A 23,870-nucleotide genomic window follows, 5' to 3' on the forward strand; every position below is an offset into this window, starting at 1 on the left:
TATTTAAAAATGGATCTTTGATACACTTCACATTTAATTGAATATTTCGAGGACTCCAGTATGAATAATTGCATAATATAATTAATTGAATGGGACTAACATTAATGGTATCTACGCAATTTTTCTTGAAACAACTGTACATGTGTCTTAGACTTATATTTTCAAAGGCAATCGTCTACTGCTATTCAAATATACTTGTACATATTCTTTATTCATTATTTGACAAATATCTTGATTGAGGAATTAATGTTAATAATTTAATTTAAACAGATATAAATTTGAATAATCATTTTTCCTAATGATATATATGTTACTATTACCTATCTGTTTTCCAAATGAGAAATATACAAGTGATTTTTTTTTTAAAATTGGATAATGAATCAAGAGAGATCTATAATATCTTATAATTGATTAGGCGTACATACACATGTTTATATAGAATAAAGAGAGTATTTTTAACATTTGGAAAAAACCTATTTTTGTCTTTTTAAAATGTGATAATTTGTTATTAAAACAAAGCAGTTGTCTGACTAAAATCACTTGAAGTAAAAGACAAATCAGTCATGATTAATAATTTTTGTAATTTTTAAAACTACACTTTTGATCCTTACTATCACATGCTGTGGCCAATTCTTCTTCTGAGTTGGACTTTGAAGAAAATCTATGATTTGGTTGATGACCTCTAAATCCATGCTGCTTCTTCCAGCTTCTTTGTAAGAATGACCCTAATGACCTATACCTTTTCCCCATCCCTACATCTACCTGTGTGTACAGGTAATAGGTGCTAATGATTAAAACAACACCCTGCCATTACCAGGGCAGATTCCCCGCCCAGCTAACAGTTTTCCCCTGCCCCAGGTAATCAGAGGACAGACTTTCGTCTCTTTCTATTGAAGTGTGAATAATTACTCCTTCAGTGACCATGCCAGGTTTAATCAACAGTTCAAATAATTTCAACAATTTTAATAAATCCATAAGTTTGTATTGTATAGAATAAGATCAATCAATTATTAAATAAGATATCAATTCATTGCATGTTTACAAAAATTTTAGTTTCTGATCGAGGTAAATTATCAAATTAACTTTTTTCTCCAATTTTCCCAATGATATCATAATAAAATTGAGGGGGATACAATTCCTATGGGGGGGATACTTTTCCTATGGCCATTTATTGTATCCGGATACTTATCCTATGGCCATTTATTGTATCCGGATACTTATCCTATGGCCATTTATTGTATCCGGATACTTATCCTATGGCCATTTATTGTATCCGGATACTTATCCTATGGCCATTTATTGTATCCGGATACTTATCCTATGGCCATTTATTGTATCCGGATACTTATCCTATGGCCATTTATTGTATCCGGATACTTATCCTATGGCCATTTATTGTATCCGGATACTTATCCTATGGCCATTTATTGTATCCGGATACTTATCCTATGGCCATTTATTGTATCCGGATACTTATCCTATGGCCATTTATTGTATCCGGATACTTATCCTATGGCCATTTATTGTATCCGGATACTTATCCTATGGCCATTTATTGTATCCGGATACTTATCCTATGGCCATTTATTGTATCCGGATACTTATCCTATGGCCATTTATTGTATCCGGATACTTATCCTATGGCCATTTATTGTATCCGGATACTTATCCTATGGCCATTTATTGTATCCGGATACTTATCCTATGGCCATTTATTGTATCCGGATACTTATCCTATGGCCATTTATTGTATCCGGATACTTATCCTATGGCCATTTATTGTATCCGGATACTTATCCTATGGCCATTTATTGTATCCGGATACTTATCCTATGGCCATTTATTGTATCCGGATACTTATCCTATGGCCATTTATTATATCTGGATACTTATCCTATGGCCATTTATTGTATCTGGATACTTATCCTATGGCCATTTATTGTATCCGGATACTTATCCTATGGCCATTTATTGTATCTGGATACTTATCCCATGGCCATTTATTGTATCCGGATACTTATCCTATGGCCATTTATTGTATCCGGATACTTATCCTATGGCCAAATATTGTATCCGGATACTTATCCTATGGCCAGTTTTGGTATCCGGGTACTTATCCTATGGCCAGTTTTGGTATCCGGATACTTATCCTATGGCCAGTTTTGGTATGCGGGTACTTATCCCATGGGGGATACAAATCTCACATGAAACCGGTTCTAATGTCAACTAATGGAGCAAAATCAACATTGTCCAATCTGTAAGATTACATATCATTCACGCCTCATATGAGCATAATTTTATTATGCATAATTCATGAATTGTTGAAATAACGAATTCACACCAGACTTGCTCTATTACAAGGCATAGGATTGATTTAATACTGGCCGGGGTAGATGAGGCCCGGTATAAATATTAGTACAAGGTAGTACTACCCTTTTATGTATATAGAAGTTGGTTGGTTATTATTTTTGTTCGGATATAATTGTGCCGACTGTAACACCTCCTCCAACAATGTTTGGGTAAAGGAGGTACAGATTGCATGTTGGAAACCCTACAATAAAATACAATTAATATGAAACCAGGATAGTCTGAACAGAGTGTATCTTTACTTAACCTATGACTGACACTGTCTTCCTTTTAGTCAGAATTGTATAACTACGTACATCAAACTTGATTGACAAATTATTCTACAACATAAATTATAGATATATTTCTTCTAAAATACAGTATAAAATGTATGCATTTAGATTCACTTTTTACTTTAAATATCCTCAGTGTCTAGCTCGTTTTTTGCCTTTTTCTTTCTAAATGGATTAATCAGCTGATTTATAAAATTTTCCAAATCTTTTTAAATAAAACATGTATCTCAGATATTAGCTGAACAACTTTATCTGTGATGTAAAAAAATTATAACATTGCTAAAAAGTTTTGGATCTGATTTGTTTGTTTAAGGAATCTGTTTAATTGTTGAAGTGTTCGATTTAAACTCAATATTTCTGTACCAGTGCATGACAATATGATGGCCCTGGTATAACTTACCCACAAATAAGTCAACAAAATAGAATTTTGAATCGTATCAAAATGTATTGCGATTATCATACTTTCCTAACAGAAAGATACAGTTTATTAAAACTCAAACACTCAAAAACCCCAATCCAATGAAAATTGTGTAAGAATTTTGTTTCAGTTTGAATCATATCAAAATGTAATGAGATTATCATACTTTCCTAACATGAAGATACCGTTGATTATAATTAAACACTCCAAATCCAATGAAAATTGTATTAGAATTTTGTTTTCACTTGACAGGTGCACACTGCATCACTCCTTGGCGTTGGTTGGTGGCCACAGTTGCTCCAATAATGATAGCCAGATATGGTCTGAAGAAGGGCAGTCTGGACAAGTCTGGGGCAATCGCAGGTTGGTTTGTCGCTCCAGATTTCTTATACAGTTTCTTCATTATTACCGTTGTTTATAATTCGAAATTTGAGTTTGTGCTTTGTTACAAGTTCTGTGATTGTTTGATTGTAACACATGTGCACTATCCGATAATTCATGGTATCATCTGTGTGCTCAATTTTAACCCAAAAATTCTCTTCTCCGTACAAATTCTTTGAAAGAGTACTGCAAATTGATCTCGGGTAAACAGCATAAATAACATTTCGCTTGGTATATGATAAAAGTCCATTATCATCTAAATGCTTCTTTATACCACCTATGGGTAGCATGATAAATTTATTATCATGGGTTGTTAGTATGAGAAGAAGTTGAGAAGAAATTTAGAACTTATTCTCAAGACAAACCTCGAAAACACAGTGTGATAATCTATAATTGTCTTTTGAGTTGTCTCCCATTACATAAACCATAATCCTCCTGAACAAAGTTGGTAGATCTGCTGCTTAGTATTATTTTTTGTTATCTTTGTCTTATTATTTATTATTAGTATAAGATAATTTGAAATTGAATAAGTTTTAACGTCTAGATTACACCAGTGACACATTCTATCGTCTGATGCATAGACAACATCAATCTGACAAGCTCATGACAAGGTGTTTAGATGTCTTGTATGGGTCTGCACACAGTGATCAAAATTGTGACGATATAGGGGATACATCTCTATGCTTTTAATGTTAGAAAGTATGAAGAGAGGTTAATTTGCCTTTACAGTCATAAATACACATATCCACCAATTTCCACGAACCTGGCAAATGCTGTATGTATAAACACTACTGTTAGGCCTACACTACTACTAACCCAATGCTGTATGTAAACACTACTGTTAGGCCTACACTATTACTAACCCAATGCCGAGACTTCATGTACATGGATGTACCAATAACAAAATTCCAAGGGATGGGGGAATATAATTATGACACATAATGTTCCTCCGACGACATACAAATTGAAGTTCTTTCATATTTATATCCATTAATGCTTAATGAAACAAAAATCATTGCGAGTCTAGCTAATGCACTTACGATTATAATAAACATGGTTTTGTCATACTAGTCTATCATTCCGTGCTCCCGAATTATCTTCCCGCGAGTTCACATTTTCACATGGTTACACTGTTGAAAACTCTCTCTAGAAAGAGTTACCTAGGTAATTGCTCATTCGGAAATTAAACCTCGGTTTCTTCAATGCTTTTTCTCAACAAGGTCGCTCAAGCAGAATAAAGTAGTGGTGGGTACAATTTCACATTAATTCATTTCAAGATCCCCGAAATTATATTATGAAGTTACATCATTTAACCACACAAAATTAATGAATGAAAGGAAAAATTCGTAATAATTTTTTATGTTTTTGGTTCAATTTCCCATTGATAGTGATTTGGAATTATAAGGATTGATTCTGGATTTTTTGAAGTTAACGCAAACTTAAAACGTGACAAATTTCACCACTTGAGAGGCTAGCGCTGCGGGACATAATACAAGGGTGCAAAGATGATGAGTTAATAATCAGAGTTATAAATATTTACTTTAAAAGAGGAGGATTCTTACACTGATTACAAAACTACCAGTTAAACACTTACTGTGTATACAGGGCTCCATGTACAAGTAAAATACTCTTTGTTCATTTATTATTGTAACATAAGTCATTTTTTTAAAATTCTCCGCTTGGAGTCAAACCCGGGACCTCTGGTTTACTAGTCTTACCCTCTACCAAATGAGATCAAGAGAAATTCCCCCTAGCTAAGTCAGTAGGAAGCAGTTAGAATCTTACATGTACCTGAGTGACATCATGCTTATGAGTTGATTACTAATCTACATGGCGGTACATTATTCCTACAACTATTTCTTGCTGTTTTACAGGGTTGATAGTTGGTTTCGTCCTTACCATAAGCAGCCTCTGCTTCTTCGCCTGTTTGTTGACCTTTTTTATACTTGGATCAAGAGCAACAAAGTACAAGTCTTCAGCCAAGAAAAAGTTTGAGGACAACTTCAAGGAAGGTGAGGAATCATTCAAAGTTGTTTGATTGTTTTGTTTATGTTTAAAGATTTGCTTAAAAATCACAAATTAATCCATATTTCACATTATTCCTTCGATCATTTTTTTTTTATCTTTGGACCTTTCTGGTAAAGAAATAGAAGAATTTAGATGATCGATCAGCAGAATTAATTAGATGATCAGTAAGTGGAATTAATTAGATGTTCCATTAGAAGAATTTGTTAGATTATAAACTACCAGAATTTATAATGTGGTCAATAAGCAGAATTTATATATAATTATTAGATTATTAATAAGCAGAATCAACTAGATGGTCAATTAGCAGAATTTATTAGGTGGTCAATAAGTATAATTTATTAGATTATAAACTACCAGATTTTATTAGATTATATTTAATCAGAATTTATTAAATTATAAATCAGCATTATCAATTATATGGTCAACAACCAGAGTTTATTAGGTGATCAATAAGCAGAATTTATTAAATGATTAATAAGCAGAATTTATTAAATGATCAATAAGCATAGTTTATTAGTTAATTAATAAGCAGAGTTGATTTATAAGAAGGATTGATTGGATGGTCATGCAATAAGTAAAAATAATGTTTGTTTATGTAATGTGTTTAGTGACAATGACCCAATGTTGATTTAGTTTTCGTTGTTACTGCCTCAGCTCTCTATGAGATATAACATTAGCTGAACTTGACCCAGATTTACATCGAGGATCAGTCTTTGATGAACAGGAGATGTTCAGCTTGCTGATTCCTTGTCCTTGTTCAAGGGTTGTTCATATTTTGCATTAGTTTCATTTACTTTTATTTCAAATAATGATTTTGTTTACACTTCAGCGATTCACATTATCTATATTATATTTTCCCTTGTTTACGTAAACAGGGGGCCAGAGAAACTGGATACAGGTGCTATGTAACGGGGGAATCGCAGCCCAGTTTGCAGTGTTGTATATGTTGGACAGCGGTTGTACAGAGAAAGTGGTGGACTTCCAAGCCTGGTATACACCCTCCTTCTTCTCCATGGCTGTCCTCGGCGCCCTCGCCTGTAGTTGTGGCGACACCTTTGCCTCGGAGATTGGCACAGTCTTTAGTATCAACACAGTACCCAGGCTAATAACTTCATTCCGTATTGTCCCTAAAGGTAATCAGTATTTTACATATTATCATGGTTTATAAAATTAAAAGTTTCCAGTGCATTGGTACAAAAAGTCAACAAGAAATAAAGGACTGCACATGATTCCATATATCAACAGACAAAAGGAAAACTGTTTTTATTTTTACAAACAAAAATTAAAAAAAACAATTTATTAACTTATATTTATCACTGCTGTTGGTTTGGATTGAAGCACCCAGGCAGGGCTCCAAGTGGTGACTATCTTAGTCGCCATGGTGACCAAAAGTTGTCAAGAAAAATAATATAAAAAAATACATCAAATAAAAATTTGGAAAAAATTACCTGCCTCCAACTTTAATATTAACAACAACATTAATGCCACCAAATCACTTTGATTAGAACACATATCACCCAGAGAGGTATTCAAACACCTTTGAGGCTCTGATCACCATTTTCTCACAAAATGGCTGAACAAAAAAGGCTACATATATCTTGTCCATTGTTAGATTACTACCAGTCACTATTATCCAATTCCAACAAGATTCGTTTGCAACAGGTGTTTTGATTGGATACGGACCATGTTCTATTCTGCGATAGAATCATGATCAATCGTGTTAAGCTCCTCCCATTGCACTTAAGCCACCCCCGTTTCTTACCAAAACAATATGGCGTCAAGCTCGCCTCTTAGCGAAATCCCGCTGATAAGGCTAACAGGTAACAGAAAAGAAATGACTGATGAAACGTATTTGTTGAATGAATTAAAAAGTAAAAAGTAAATATTCCTTGCTCTTACCTCCATTTATTACTGAAACGTTTGTTCCATCCGTGTGAAGGCATCTACTTAGATCCGTAATCAAATGAAACATTTCACATGTGTCGTATGCATTTGTACAAAACTCTTCACAAATATATACAAATAATCACCGATTTTGTGAATAAGCACAGATTGGTATGCATAATGACATGAAAATGTAAGAACTTGGTGAATATTAATCCAAATGAGTCGTATAAACTTTGGTAACAAGACGTTCATGAACAATCCAAATATTCCGCCTCGTCAGCATACAGATCGAGCGCTCGCCAGTTTGGGCGGGGCCAAATGACTGACTTTGGAAAGCTTGAACCATTCGTCGCCAGTTCAGGTCACAAAGTATTTTACTACATACTTTTGTACAAGGAAATTCAATGTTTCTAAACATATAAGCGTAATATATTTGTTAAGGTGTGTTAGAATGGGGATAGTATGTTGTTTTTTGTGTCTATACTGGCGATTAGAACATGAAATTTGGTCATGATCGGTCTCGAGTTCAAACCCAAATTTCATGTTCTATTCGCCAGTATAGCCACTCAAAACAACGTACTATCCCCTAATTGTGAAATAAACAAACACAACAGATAGTTTTAGGAGCCTAGGCAGTTAAGTTTTTATTGTTGATGTGTATGGCAGTGAGTCGGATGTTATGGAAACTATTTAATTGTATCGTTCTGTAGACGAGTGTGGTTTGTTTCCTCACACAATAAGATTATACAACTTGACACACGTTTTAGTGACCTTGTACACATGATGTAATCAATTTATCAACTACTGTTTGTGCATTGTTTTTTGGACATTTTACATATTTTTATAAAAGTTTTAAATCTTGGATAATGTGATTGGCAACGGATAATTTCAATTCCTTACAAAATACAGATAATGCATCCTTACAGAAAAAAGTTGCATTCTCACTCATTTGAATAAGATAACTGATCTATAGACTACTGATTAGATATACTGTTTGTACTTGCATGGGAAGATTTAAAATCTTACCAAAAATAAGGTGGTAGTTTTATTATCTCTAACAATACAAATAATCATAATGGTCTACGGTTGCGTTCATTTTTAAACTTTCATGTTTGAATGAGGCTAGAACATCCCCCCCTCCTAATCCTCTGATTAATAAGCCTTCAATGTCTTGAGGATTTTCATTATTGATTCTACATTTCTTTCAAATTATGATATGGCAAAATTGAAACCACCAGCAGTTCTAGATCTGTGCATTCTTCCATCCTAGTAGATATGAACATTATTCAGGGGAGTGCACTCTGATAGGCCTAGCTCAATATCAGAAATTGTTTTCAGGGGAGAGAACTCTGACACACCTAGTTAAAACAATTCAGGGAAGGAACTCTAACAGACCTATTGTTGAATTTCATTGTCACCATGGAAATGTTATATTAAAGATGAAAGATTAAGAAATTTTCAGATATTTCTGGTAGATTTTATGTAAACGATATGTGTAAATAACATATATACCGTTTCGAAACAGGGGCCGCGGTGGTCAAGTGGTTAAGGCGTCTGATATTCTACTACCACTAGCCCTCCACCACTGGGTCGCGGGTTCGAGGCCTACGTGGGGCAGTCGTCAGGTACTGTCCGTAGGTCGGTGGTTTTTCTCCGGGAAATCCGGCTTTCCACCACCTAAACTTGGCACGTCCTTAAATGACCATAGCTGTTAATAGGACGTAAAACACAAACAAACTGTTTTGAAAATGTTGTAATTTTCTACATAATTTGTTTGCTGTTGATCATTAACCAATTAAAGTACATATTTCTATAAAACATGTTTCATTATTCGAGAGACATATTTTGTAATTATTTCATGAGGACAATTTTGAATCTCGTAAATATTTGAATATTTTCATAATAAAGATTGTTTGCCTAAACCGAATTGACCCTAAAAAAATCACTTTTTACTTTATCGTTTGAAGTATTTGAATTTATTCAGCCATCTGTTTCGTTTATTATCTCTGCTTTAACCAAAACATTGGAACTGTTTACATCTGACAATGTATGACGATGTACATTATCAATATATAAAAACATGCAACTCATCAGGACATGGTTTCAAAGAATTAATTAAATCCCATAGAAATGAAATATTTCAGAAGTACAGTTTTTACCTACATATACCCACAGTTGTGCCTAAACTTAAAATCCATATTCTCATTTAAGCATACACACAATTTCATTCACATGCCTGAGGTGGTATATTCAGGTGAAGGGCTAGCGAGAAATGAATTATCTTGTCCAATTTTCAAGGTTAAAATCTTTTAGTAATTTCTTTTAAATAACCAAGAAGCCTGGTGTCATATTTGGTCAGTAGCATAGGAAAGGATGGGGGGGNNGGGGGGGGGGAGGTTTGAAGGGCTATCAATTTTGTGAAAAAGATAACCTTGGCCCATATTGCCTCTTTCAAAGTCACTGAGGTAAGATGTATTTCCCCCTAAAATTGAATACCAAGGGGGAAAGACTTGGCCACCAATACCCCCCCCCCCCCCTTTACTTGACAAAAAAACAAAATTAAGGATGGATAGATTCAGTAATACCAACATGGGGATAGGATTGGGTAAGAATTGGCCTTGACCCAGCCATTTTGATCATAGCTTTGAAATATTTGAGATCCTATTCTAATAACCAAATATATTCTTGTTGGGTATGAAAAAAGGAACTCAATTGTGCTACCAGCATTAGCTCCATGGTTTGGCCCAGCCCTATGGTCTCGATCTTTACAGTATCAAATCCTAGAAGGGATGTGTTGTCTCCATCGGTGTTCAGGGATTTTGAGAAGTATTTGCAATATTAACACATTCCCCCCTGAAGATACATTTGAACTCTTCCAATTCAAAGGTTGGACTAGTTAATTATGATATTTCTGGGGTGAATGCAAGAGTTAATGTGAATGTTTTGCCATGATTGCTTTAATATCCATATGAGCAACACGTGCCATTAGGGCCTCTTGTGAGGTTTATCAAATTCCTGAGCAGTTGAATAAAACATGTTTGTCTCTCTTGAAACATAAAAAAGTACAAGTTGTATTGACAAATTCTTCCCACAATTCCACTTTAGACCCAAGTGGTGTGTTTCTGTTGACACAGAGGTCAGGCTATACTTGTCTGTGTTTTGTGTTAGGTGTACCCCACCTGGAGGAATGCTGGTTACCTGTCTCACTTAAATACCTGACAAGGGTCTGTTGCATTTTGATCCTGTAATTGGTAGAAATATTTGTATAAAATTTCTTCTGACAGTTGATGAAATGTTCTTAAAATATTCAAATAGAAAAGTAAAAATTGAGAAACACTGAAAAGGTCCAAACTGTTTAATCATACAATATTCTTTTTAGGTATGCACATTTTACCGGCCCATTTCTGAGTGATCTGTTGTGGCGTAGGATCTTGTCTGTTTGTCCGTCTATCATGTATTTCTTTTTCGTCCCATAACTTGAGTTTTGTCATTGTCAACAAATGTTATCAGTTAAATTTGATGTACCCGGTCGAAGGTCGAGACACACCTGGCTCTTAAAGGTAATTTTGTTGAAGGTGATCATTCAAGGTCAATTCTTACATTATGAATTACTCAGGTGTCAACTCCATACCCTTAATATTTTTAATGTCATCTTTTCCAAACTTCATTAGTTTGTGCTACCTGAGAGGTACACAAAGCTATATATAGGATAAGAGTGCTTCTCCGCTACTGACTTTTCTTATCATGTTTATATAACATTCGTTAAAGAAGAGAGGCTCACAAATTCTATACTTATGCAGGTTTTCCTGATAAGTTTATATTATTTCCTATTTATTCATACAAAGATATATGGGTTAAGGATCTTTTTAGGTAGGGAGTTATCGGTAAAACATTTTGATTCCTTCCAGTAGTGTTGTAGAAAAGTATTAAAATAAAACTACAGTAAATAAGGGCTTTATATTGTAACTTCTTTTCCGTAGTTTCTTGAGTAGCTACACAGTGTAAATAAGTTAAATTGATCCTTAACATAATGTTAAATTTATAGGTTGTTTACAGATGACTAAAGGATATCACAACCTGTGTCTAGCTGGCCTTGAGTTTGGCTACAGGTGGAGAATGATGTACAGGTGTTTCATTAACAAACATACTGGTTTGATTAATGATATATAAAACACAGACTCTCCAGTCTGATGTATAATATCTGTAAAGTACATTTTGTACAGGCCACTTTCTGTAGGGTACATGTGTGGGATATCATGATCAGTCTCTGGGTTGTAGTGTGTTGGCCTGTTACCTGGCCCCCCGCCAGGTGGCTGGTGTGTGGTATACATACACACACCTGTCTCCCAGGAAGTGGGTCCTGGGTTCGAATAATTGGCCGGAATTGTCTAGATGTAAACATTTTATCAGTAGCCCCATATCTTAACCAATACGTATATCAAATATTTATGTTTGAGAAAGCAGAAAGTTCAAGGTCAGAACAAATCTTGAAATGATTAGTCTAAGCTGCTACCAATAAAACTCTGTCAGGACTAAGATCCATGTCTGTCTATTTGTGTCTGGGCCATAACTTCTGCACTGATTAAGATCTTTAACTGAAACTTTGTACATTCTTATGATCTATGACCAAGCTGAAGGTCAATGTCATCTCGAAAGGTGAATGACCAAGACATATTTTTTGGTCCAATTTGTGTTGGGCCAAGTGTTTTTAGATGTTAGACAAATTTGTTTGAAATTTTGTTTACATGTAATTCGCTAATACTTGTATGTATCACTACACAATATTTATGAACCACCACTAGAAGTTTACATGTGTGAAAGTATTTGTATGCGTTGCCACTAAATGGTGTTACAGATAATATTCACAAAAGTTCTAAAGTGGCCCCCTTTTTCTGCTGTGTCTTCCGATAGAAGGATATTAAAGAATTAAAATTGATTTGCTGCCCCCATTGCAGCACCTGGGACCTCTATCTGTTCTTTACCTGGGACCTCTATCTGTACTTTACCTGGGACCTTTATCTGTTCTTTACCTGGGACCTCTATCTGTACTTTACCTGGGACCTCTATCTGTTCTTTACCTGGGACCTCTATCTGTTCTTTACCTGGGACCTCTACCTGTTCGATACCTGGGACCTCTATCTGTTCTTTACCTGGGACCTTTATCTGTTCTTTTCCTGGGACCTCTATCTGTACTTTACCTGGGACCTCTATCTGTTCTTTACCTGGGACCTCTATCTGTTCGATACCTGGGACCTTTATCTGTTCTTTACCTGGGACCTTTATCTGTACTTTACCTGGGACCTCTATCTGTTCTTTACCTGGGACCTCTATCTGTTCTTAACTGTACGTCCTACTGTTCTTTTCTTTCGGACTAACAAATCCAACCTGTAGAAAAGATAACTTCTGGGAATTATAACACCTTAATGAAAAATGAAATTTTACAAAAATAATCTGAAGTAATATATTTAAAATTCCAGGGGCATTCTGGTACGAACAGATGCTTTTATTACATCAAATACGTTTCAAGTTCAATGTCATAATAAAAAGTCAACTCATAATGATACATAAATTCTGAAGGATGATTGGGTAAGTTTGTTACATAAGAAATAATGAAGGTGATTTATTCTACAGGTACAAACGGAGGAATCACATTCATCGGGACATTGAGTAGTGCAATGGGCGGGGCAATAGTAGGCGTGGCTTATTACTTGACCCTGTTAATGTGTACGAGTGACTTCCAGCTACAGAAGAGCCCAGCCCAGTGGCTGATTGTCCTCACCGGGGCACTGGCTGGTCTTCTTGGCTCGACCATTGACTCCTATCTGGGGGCCTTGTTCCAATACTCAGGTAAGATTCAGTTTAGGCTGAATATAGTTGCTTCCTTTCGGGGTTTTGAGGGTGGGGTCAATAACCCTTATGACAGAACATTTTATTTCTCAAGGTCATCTTTTGAATATGCCCCACTACTTTAAATATACATACCATCAGATTCATTTGAAACTTGCTCAACATTTCCAATTTAGAACAAGTATGACTTACTAATTATTAGTAATTTGACAACAAGCCAATCTGTAAATAATTAATTAGCTGTTATTAAAATTTGATGTCGAGCAAAATTCTTGCTTAATTCTCATACTGCTGTCTGATTAGTTGATTAATTTCTGCATGAAAGCTAAATTACTAAAATATAATTGGATTGAATTGCTCGGTGGTCTGATAGTCAGATTGAGTCTGTTGTCGGAATTCAAAGGCAGCTTTCACCTGTTTAGAGGTCTGAGAGATACATTTGCTTTTGTCATAAGGAATCACTAACATGCCTTGATCCCAGCAAACTCGATTTCACACACTCCAGACCTTAGGAAAGACCGAGACTGGTTGCTTGACAAATTTTATTGAACATAATTTCTGCAAAGATCAGAATTTGTTGATAGTTATTGATGCCTCGTGCTTTCAAGGGGTTCAAAGCTTGTCATTAAAAGCTCAACTCAGCGATAACTCCTCACATGAAATGTGCTAAGTTGTGATCTGTGAGGGACAGAAGCTGTTTATTTGCGGTGCACACCGCTACCATTGTGAGATCATCGCCTGTTACACTGATGACAAATTTCCCATAAAATGTCAATGAAATGCTGAGGGGAATACTGAAGAGCGCATGAGTATGACATTGCTGTGGATGAGTTGGTGGTATGACTCACAGTTAATGCTGCGTCTAACAAGTGTGGCGTTTTACCACCTGTTTACGGTTATTGATACATGTTTGATTCCCTTGAAACATTTGACTTTATTCCCTTGAAACATTTGTTTTTAACACCAGAGATCACTCGCTATGATCGGTTTTTTGATTTACAATTGTAACTCCCGACTCTGTTCCCCATTTATTGCCAGATTGATCTGCATTTCCAATTTAAGTGTGAAATTGATTGACATCTCTGTTTACAAGCTTTTCAGGAGAGTCAATGGAAGATACAGGTCGATAAATTGAAAGAAATAGAATTTGAACTCATTTTGCCAGTGCAATCGACACACTGATAGGACTAGGCTGTGATGGAGATGTTTATAATACTATTTAATTGAGAATCTTAAAAAAAGAATAAAAGATACTTACCACTACAAAAATGTTCGGGGATCTTTACCTACGTCTACATGTTTGGGCTGTTAGAAGAAATAGATAGGACTTGATAGTAAGTTTATTTTTAATGGATTGAACTTGATATCTCTTGATACATATTTACTGTAGGGGTTTAAATAAGAAAACCCTTGTTCGAATCCAGATATATTAGTAGGGAGGGGGTTGGTCTTAGCCAAGGGACTGAAGGACTACACAAATTGTTACTATATCTAATCTGAAACATAACTGGGTAAGGTCATTTTATCTTGCATCAATGAAATGTGTACAATCACAGGGGCAAGAGGAGCATGACAAAAGCTGGGCTCAATATCAGGCAAAATTAGACAGCTTTATCTTCATGAACCTGTTCCTCCCGAACAAATGCTCAAATTAATAACATATTAAGTCTGAAACATAACTGGTGCAAGGTCATCAGACTTTGTATAAATAAAGACTGCATTTCCTGAGGCCATAGGTTCAAGCCTAAGATATAAATGAAGGGTATTTTTGCTTCAAAATTCAACTCATCATAGACAGTTTCATGGATTGTAATCATAGTTTAAAACATCACTAGGGGCAGAGTTAATGTTTTGTTTAAATGAGGAGGGTGCAGCCCCTTTGACCTGAGGTTTGACCCAAAAGAAGAGTTTTCGGGCCAAAGCTACATATATACCTAAGGACTTAATCCTTGAGTCACTGCAGGAAAACATTTGAGATCGCTACCCTATAAAAAAAATGATAGACTGAAAGAGAAAATAAACACATGGATGCTACAATGATTGGGCATGGGTCCAGTCCAACCATTGGGTACTGACTTCCTGGGTCATAACATGAAACCATTTGAAATCTGATAGCCATTTGTTCATTTGCAAGGTATAACGAGACGAATACACCCATGCTACTAGGATTTGCTTCAGGGGTTGGACCCCTCCCCTTGGGACTCTCTCCCAGGGATAAAACACAGAAACTGTTTAGCTCTTAACCCTTATACTATATATATATCGCTAGGCATGAAGTGACAAATACACTCATGCTGCTAGGATTTACCTTTGGGTTTCACCTTAGTCCTTGGTATCTACAACCTAGGTTATATCATTGAAGTGTGAAGATCCCCAATCTATAACCATACATAAAACTTGCTAGACATGAAGAGCCCAATAAACGCATGCTACCATGATTTGCGCGGTGGTCTGGCCCCATCCCTAGGGACTTACTCACTGGGCCATAACATTGAATCATTTGAAACCCAAACCCTTAAACCATATATATAATTGCTAAGCAGCCAGAAAGGTATTCAATGGTGCTGACATAATTTGCTAAGAGTTTGCCTTTGCCCTTGGGTACTTGGTTAAAAATCAGTTAAATGCCACCATATAAGCAGAAACAAGTCCCTGATTCTTAAATAATATGCCGGTACTCTGGCATGGCAACTTATTTTAGACATGACTTTAGCTTTGAAAAAGAAAACCAGACCTAGTGGAATTTATATGAACAAATAATGAAATAAACAAAATGTAACCAGTGTGTTCTGTGTATAAAAAATCTGCAGTTCCAATTCTTGGACATAAGGAAACGAGTACAATCACGACTTTGGTGTCGTGCCCGCTCCTAGGGATCGAGTCCGTGTTACAGCTTTCATTTCCTTTACTCTTTTGATAAACGTGTATGGTACTCAACAGGTTTTACAACGACAATATAGCTCCAGGTGATATGGCAAATTTGACAAATAATTGAGAAAAAACATTTTGTACTAACGCTAGGTTACACCTGTAATTTTTTCCAACTCAATAATCCTGGTATTGTTATATTGGCTGCAAGTAGGCATAGGAGGAGTTCTGTTTCGATAATAGTCCATCTTGTGTTTATCTAAGCTAGTTAACGTCTTGTCTCCAATAAACAAAAGTTAATTAAAGATCACAATCTAAATTGTTCCTATACTCTCTGACTTTTAAGATTTCCGATTGATCCTGTAAGTTCCTTTCATAATTCATGTGGTATTTGGTGGGACAATAATTGTTTCCAATCAGAGAAACATCATTAGTGACAATTTCGTACCACAGTGTTACGAGCCCCATCATCGATTGTGGCCGTATTAACCATGTTGATATTGCGTGGTGACAAAATAATTAGCCATTTATCTTAACACTATTTGTGTTATTTCCTCAATGACTGAAATCCTAATTCACTTCTGTATTTCTGGATTATAATAATACATATTTATCATTCCAAATTAATTTCCGTCTACAGACTCGTGTGTTCCCTATCGATCCAATCACTTTTAGAGAGGGGTGTTTGTTGATACAATCTTTATCACAGACAAAATAGAACTAGGTCCTCATACACTTTGCTATCATTTGAAGATTTATTTTAGATTTCATTTAGAAATGAGATTGATTTTGTCATGTGTAGAATGGTTATTAGCCACACCTTAGATGAGGAATTGTAGCAGAAATCTGACCAGGTCTACGTGTAGCCCGGCACCAGCGGCGTGGCTAGCTCGCACTGGTACCGATCTGATGTTAGGGACAAGGGTGGGGTCCCTCGGCCCATTGTCACTGACATGATTACCTTTGTTGGGTATCATGTGCCGTCGTTTATATGGCGTAATTTGTTCAAATCTTAGCAGTATTAGTCCTGGGAATGGACAGGTAAATGATGGCTGTTTGAAAACATCTTTGAGGGAAACCTTGAGATTTGTTCCTGGCCACTGATGGGGCAACGTTGATTATGTTATGTTGTTGTTCACGAAGCAAGTGTAATGATTAACGATTCTTTGACATGATTGATCTGTGTTGAAGTATTATTTCCCCGTACCAAGTCAATGTTCTGTGTCGCCAGTTTATTTTCGGGATCAAAGAGAGTTGATATGATTGATTTATGAAATATAACTGGACTGACTGATTGTTGATAATCTCTAATATCAAACTGAATATGTCACAGATAATGGGCTATATATGACAGGGAACCAATCCGGTTCACGATAACATCTGACCCAGCAGATACACACACAACGGGACATTTACGTAACCCATCTAATTAGGTTTTCTTGTCACGTAGGTGTGGCACTGTCGACAATGGTTAATGTACAATTATATTATAATCGACTATATTTAGGCCTAAGTAGACTGAGTTTCATTAGCTTCTGAAAATCACCGATACATAATGTGGAATAATTCTAAAGTTCAAGTAAAAACCTCAAATTGAAACATATACACTGAATGTAATTGAATTAACGTGTTTGAGACTGTGTAAAAATACGGTCACAGTTGTTTACCATCCTATGTAAACAAAACATGTTTAAACATTTTCATATTCATATGTTGTTTTTACTGTTGGATTTTCAGCAAATATATTTGTATATGGCTTCATGTGTTTTGACAATCAATGTTTTTGTCGTTAATGTGACTCAAAAACTTCTAATCAAAATTTGTGTTTTGTCAATCCGGCTTTAATCTCAAGGCAATTAATGACAATAGAGATTGATCGGTTTTACCATGTAAAGGTTCATTCATGTACATGTTTTTATTTTTAGGTGATGACGTACATTTTAACTGGGGGAAATCTTACATACACAAATGGTATTTTTATGAATCAGAAAGGATCAGATTGCATGTTTGTAGCAAATCAACAAGACAAACCAAAGTTTGATGGTTTATATTAAAGTACTGAAGCAATTAATTATAATACATCAAACATCAAAAATACCATTAAATGAGGCAAGCCCATTCAAATGACCAAGCTTAGTTCTTTCAACTACGAATGTGCTGGTTTTTACCTGTTGAATTGGGTTTGACGTAAACATGTTTTTTATTTAACCGACATATACATTCTGAAGCTTGTATGGTGCGAGGGTAGGTTGGTAATGGTAGCATCATCTGTACAATGTTTTCTCAGATGCAGACATCATCCTGATGTGTTCGAGTGCATTTTTCGTTAATTACATTCGGTATGATAATACCCCATAAAGAAGCACGTCATCTGTCAATACTCTCAGAGATTTTTGAGCCATTTTTAGACAAATGTTTGCTTTCATTCCCAACGGAAAATAGTTGCGTTTTTCCGAAATCCTTAAAAAGTCAAACCTTTTCACCCCTTTATCTTGAAGTTGTATAAACTGACAGCAAATATGTCGATGATTTTTTTTTTTTTTTTTGATGATGGATTTTTCTATGGACATCTAGGATCTTTTCCTGATCACCCAGAAAAAGCCCCGAGTTTGATGTGCATACAATTCAACAAAGTGGATAACTAACGTTTAAAGGGCTACATATACATTATTGTGTGATATGATGCTAAAAGGTATACTCCTAGTGACGCAAGGTGCGAGTTCTATATCGTATGCTTTTTAAAGATAAACTTGGGAACGTATTTTACCCGTTCACACAGAATATGTCCGTCTAACTTATGGTAGAAGAGTGTCTGGCTGGATAGACTGTCAGATTGTATTCACTAGATCTACAATCTAAATTATAGTTGTTGATGTTTTTGCAAGAGGGATTCCATTTCTGTACCTTTTAAATTGTTTTGTACCTTGCACAAAATTATATTAATGAGAAGATTACGTTGAAAGTTGATACAGAGTCATCGGTGCTGTCTATCGTTTTGAATAAAATGTATTAAATGGATAGGTAAACCTGATGTAAAAAGGAAAAAAATGGAATCAATCAATTTATATATATAAAAACAATCAGAAACAAAAATATATATTAAACATGCAGCACTCCAATGCAAATTCAAGACAGTTGATTGAATAAAGATCAATGCAGTACTTATATCATGTAAACGGTTTTAGAATAAAATATTCCAGCAAAATTACATATTCCAATTTAATACATTTCTTACCCTGATAGGATTTCACCGAAAAAAGAACTGCATTGTGGAACACCCTGGACCGGATGTTGAGTTTATCAGTGGGTCGGATGTGTTGGACAATCACAGTGTAAACTTACTGTCATCACTCTTAACGGGACTGCTCACGCCAAAGATCGCCTTCTACCTGTGGCAGAGTGTGATGTAAAGGTGATTGGCAGAGCTGCAACAAGGATCTAAAAGATTTGATATTTCATAAAATAAGGATCATTTTAATTCGTCTTGCATTTGAAAAGAAGTACTCATGAAAATCAAAATGATGCAACTTGTGGAGGCAAGATATTGTAAACGGGAAGAAGAAAAACAAATGTTTATTCCAGTTTTACTCTCGACATTTTTTTTAATTTTAAACAGAAATGATGTTTTTGCATTAAGGTTGAATTCATGATTGATGTTCATTGCGATTTTATGCAAAACGTCTATTTTGATGCCCTCTGGTAATCATGATATTGCCTAGTCCTGTTTCTTATGATATTAATTATCTCTGTTCTAAATGAAGCATTTTACATATACATACGTTATTAAAGTAAGTATTCTTTATTTGACAACAACTATATTAGCTCACCTAGTGGGAAGTTAAGTGAGATAATTTTTGTGTCGTGGTATGGCTTCTGCAGTGATGTCGTGGTGTAGTGCCTGACGACTGTCGTCAATTTTTCTTTGAAATGACTGCTCCTTTAGTATGGCTGAATGAATATTGATGTCACATCAATATCTTATACGAAAAGGATTCAGTTTATTTGTATAAACGAAGGTAATAGTTCCTTAAAAGATAAAGGGACAAAATTGAAACAATGATCTTCAGAGATAGGCAAACCCTGAGGTGAGGGATTTATGCCAATATGCATCTTGCAAAATTACAGCTTTTTGTTTTATCTGTTTTTGTAAATGTATTGTGCCAGTTTTATTCTGTTTAAATTTAATACAGTTATGTGTGAAGACATTTAAGAAATGCCATTTTCAAAATTACAAAGCGTTATGCAATATTAATTTATATGTTCCATGCATTTATATGTATATTTTTTCACTAATACATACTTTTATGTATATGTTAATATGTGGACCATATATACGAATATATTGGTGCAATATTCACTGTGACTTGCATTTCATATTCCAGTTACAGGCGTTAGAGAATCCAATATATAGTAGAGACTTGTTCATCCAGCCATAACTAATTCGCTCGTCCTATTATCCATACACTACTAATTTGGTTTTCCTACTATTTACATTTTGTTTTAGGGGACCTATACGTCTTAATATTCATATTCTTTTATATCTAGCCGTCTCATATTTTAAACAAATTTGCTTGGAACGAATGTGACTGGATTCGCCAGGTTTCGCCAGGTTCAACTTTAATTTTATATAAGAAGTGATTTATTAAGATTTTATCATGCTTTAAAATGATTTAATATATAATATGTTGAGACTACGTGATTAACGGTTGAGTGTCCATTATCGTTTCGTTTGACTGTTAATCAATATGGTTTTTCATTGGAATTATTTGGTATTAGTTCTAATTTTGTGTAGTTTCAAATGGAAACATACATTTTTTGCAGAAGTCCTTTTACGAATACCCCATTTCGAAAAGTAAATCAAGAGTGAAATTAAGCCAACCATTAAATGTAACAAACCCATTTTCATCAACTACGAATAACTTGTTAAATTACAATTTAATTTTATAATGCGGTTCTCAGTGTAAAGCTTTTTAAAGGCACATAAAGAATCCTTAGAATTTAGATTAATACATCAAATATATATAAGTGTACATTACAGTGCAAAGTTTTCTTTAACAAAAACATATTAGTTTAAGAAAACACATTCTTATCAAACATTTTATCACAAAAACAAGCTGAGTATTTCGATACAATCAAAGATATGAAAACATGTTCTTTATCTTTGGAAGTAGATTTTCACAAATGGTCATTGTCCACACTACAGAACTTCTAAATGGAATTAAGTAAAGGTCATGCTTTCTTTTCAGAAACGTTTATACGTTGCACATACCTTTCAGTATGATAAACATCGCCAGGAATTCGAATTACTGATGTACTTTTTACGGTTAACCTCTCCATTATCGGGCCATATGTATACATCTAGGAAATGATCCGAATGCATGTACATATGTACAACAGAGCGATACAAACCTGTTAAGTGCTTTGTACCTGTTACCTGCGGATCAGCTGCGTTATTATTCTACATTCATCAGGGAAGAAGAAATTGTGAGGACTTTGTTCTGCTGTTGTATTACCTAGGTCATTTTTCTCACCCCAACACATATACGATATTTCCTGATAAAACGATAATTTTTTTACCCGATTTCTTGTAACTTTAATCCAGTTAATTAGCCTTCGATTTCAATAGCACTCCTTACAGCCGAGTGAGGGTACATACCTGTGAGGGCTTACGGGTGTCGGCGAGATAAGATCAGTGCCGCTACTTGTGAAGGGATTTAGCCAGCTGTATCGGAGGTACAGACGCTCACTGTGTTTACGGTAATTCAGGACAGATCACATGTGATGGGGCAGCACAAAAAGACTTTCATTTTTACTTGATTACTTATCGGATTCCATACTACAGGTGAATAGAACTCAGTCTTAGTGTTTGAAGTTGATGTATATCACGTTTATTCAGCCTTGATCAGATTCCCTTCTGCAACAGATCAAATGCTGTGCTACATCATATATACTTATATCATTTCTTTTTATGCATAGCCATTTCATAAATTAATCAGATTCTTCTTAAGACAAATTAAGAATTATGTCAGTATCGAGGTTATTCAAACAAAGAAGTTTTCTGGAATTATGAAAACCTTATATTCTCAAATACGTAAATAAAGCCAAAATCTCGAAAATACATTTCAATTCTTGATATCAAAAATGGTATTAGAATTAACTAGATAACTTTAAAGTAAAAAGGCAGATAACATGTCAAAATAACTGTACTATCCAGAGAGTCAATTGACCGAAAAATAAGCAGAATGAAAAAGAAATTAGATTGTATAACATCAACCTCACAAAGGCAAAAGTATTCGGTCACTATTTTTTTTATTATATTATATTCTATGTATATTCCGAATAATTTATATAAAATATACAGTTATATAAAATAATTGTAAGATGTTCCGTGTCTAAGTAAGTAAGTACTTGTGAATTAGATGGTAGGTTTTGTATTTTAACGTCAAAGTGATGTCGCTGAAAAAGAATAGTCGCTGAAAAAGAATACTCACAAGAACAATCATTTTTTTCCCGTGGACTAAGGTTCATGGAATTTATGCAAATATTGTTAAAATACATGTTAAATATGTAGACTGATTGACACATTGGATCAGAAATAGTTCTTGTAAAAATTAGAATTACCCAGAAAATACATGTAGTGAAGGACAAATGAGTGCCTTAATACGTATGTATTTGAAGACCGATTTGTCAAAATGAGCTCTGTGGTGTATGTTATGAAATGATGAAAGGAATTAAATGGTTTTTGTAATGTTTACCAGATTTTCATGATACTCAAACATTAATACTTATTTCTAAGGTTATTTTGTTGAGATTGTCAATTACTTTACTGTTAAAAAGGTAATGGTTGATATACCGTAACTTATTGTTTGTCACTTTTTGTACGGTAGAAGAGATCGTTGAAAAGAAAATGCTGATCATAACACAAATAAGATTAGGATAAATGGTGCTATAACATCGAATATTTTTTTATTGAATACTGTAATCATCCTTTTTAGCTCATGTGGTCCGAAGGACCATGGTGAGCTTATGCCATACCGCAGCGTCCGTCGTCCGTCCGTCCGTCGTCCGTCCGTCAACTTTTCCTTTAAAACGCTACTAGTCCTGAACGGCCAAGTAGATTTTGACTAAATTTGGTCTAGAGTATCCTTAGGCCAAGGGGACTCAATTTTGTATAAACGGTGGGTGTGGCCCCCCTGGGGGCAGAAGGGCAGGGGCCAATAGGAGAAATAGAGGTAAAACCTTGAAAATCCTTCTTCTACCGTAGGGATTAAAGGATTTTATTCTTATTTAGTCTGGAGCATCCTTGGGCCAAGGGGACTTAATTTTGTATAAACGGTGGGTGTGGCCCCCCCTTGGGGCTGGGGGGCGGGGCCCAATAGGGGAAATATGGCAAATTCTTTAAAATCCTTCTTCTTCTGTAGGAATGCAATGATTTGTTCCATATTTGGTCTGAAGCATCCTTGGCTTAAGGGGAACTAATTTTGTATAAACCGTGGGTCTGGCCCGCCAGGAGCCTGAGAGGTGGGGTCCAATAGGGGAATCATAGCAAATTATTCTTTAAAATCCTACTTTTTCTGTAGGAATGAAAGGATTTGTTCCATATTTGGTTTGGAGCATCCTTGGGTGAAGGGGAACCAATTTTGTATAAATGGTGGGTCTGGCCCCCCTGGGGGCTGAGGGGCGGGGCCCAATAGGGGAAATATAGCAAATTCTTTATATCCTTCTTCTTCTGTAGGAAAGAAAGGATTTGTTCGTTATTTGGTCTGAAGCATCCTTGGGTGAAGGGGAACCAATTTTGTATA

At 35.2% G+C, this 23,870-nt stretch overlaps 1 protein-coding gene across 1 annotated transcript in view; it reads left to right on the top strand.

Annotated features, from left to right (window-relative positions):
* The window catches only part of LOC110463722 (transmembrane protein 19-like), a 28,687-nt gene extending 5,548 nt beyond the window's left edge, over nt 1-23,139 (top strand). Inside the window, exons 2-6 of the mRNA XM_021518542.1 lie at nt 3,310-3,420; nt 5,313-5,450; nt 6,342-6,599; nt 12,985-13,200; nt 19,312-23,139. Of these exons, the coding sequence (XP_021374217.1) occupies nt 3,310-3,420; nt 5,313-5,450; nt 6,342-6,599; nt 12,985-13,200; nt 19,312-19,478 (890 nt within the window). The 3' untranslated portion in view covers nt 19,479-23,139. The remainder of the gene's footprint in view (nt 1-3,309; nt 3,421-5,312; nt 5,451-6,341; nt 6,600-12,984; nt 13,201-19,311) is intronic.
* The last annotated feature ends 731 nt before the right edge of the window (nt 23,140-23,870 follow it).

The sequence above is a fragment of the Mizuhopecten yessoensis genome, unplaced genomic scaffold (genome assembly GCF_002113885.1).
Source record: "Mizuhopecten yessoensis strain PY_sf001 unplaced genomic scaffold, ASM211388v2 scaffold10921, whole genome shotgun sequence".
In the NCBI taxonomy this organism is placed as follows: domain Eukaryota; kingdom Metazoa; phylum Mollusca; class Bivalvia; order Pectinida; family Pectinidae; genus Mizuhopecten; species Mizuhopecten yessoensis.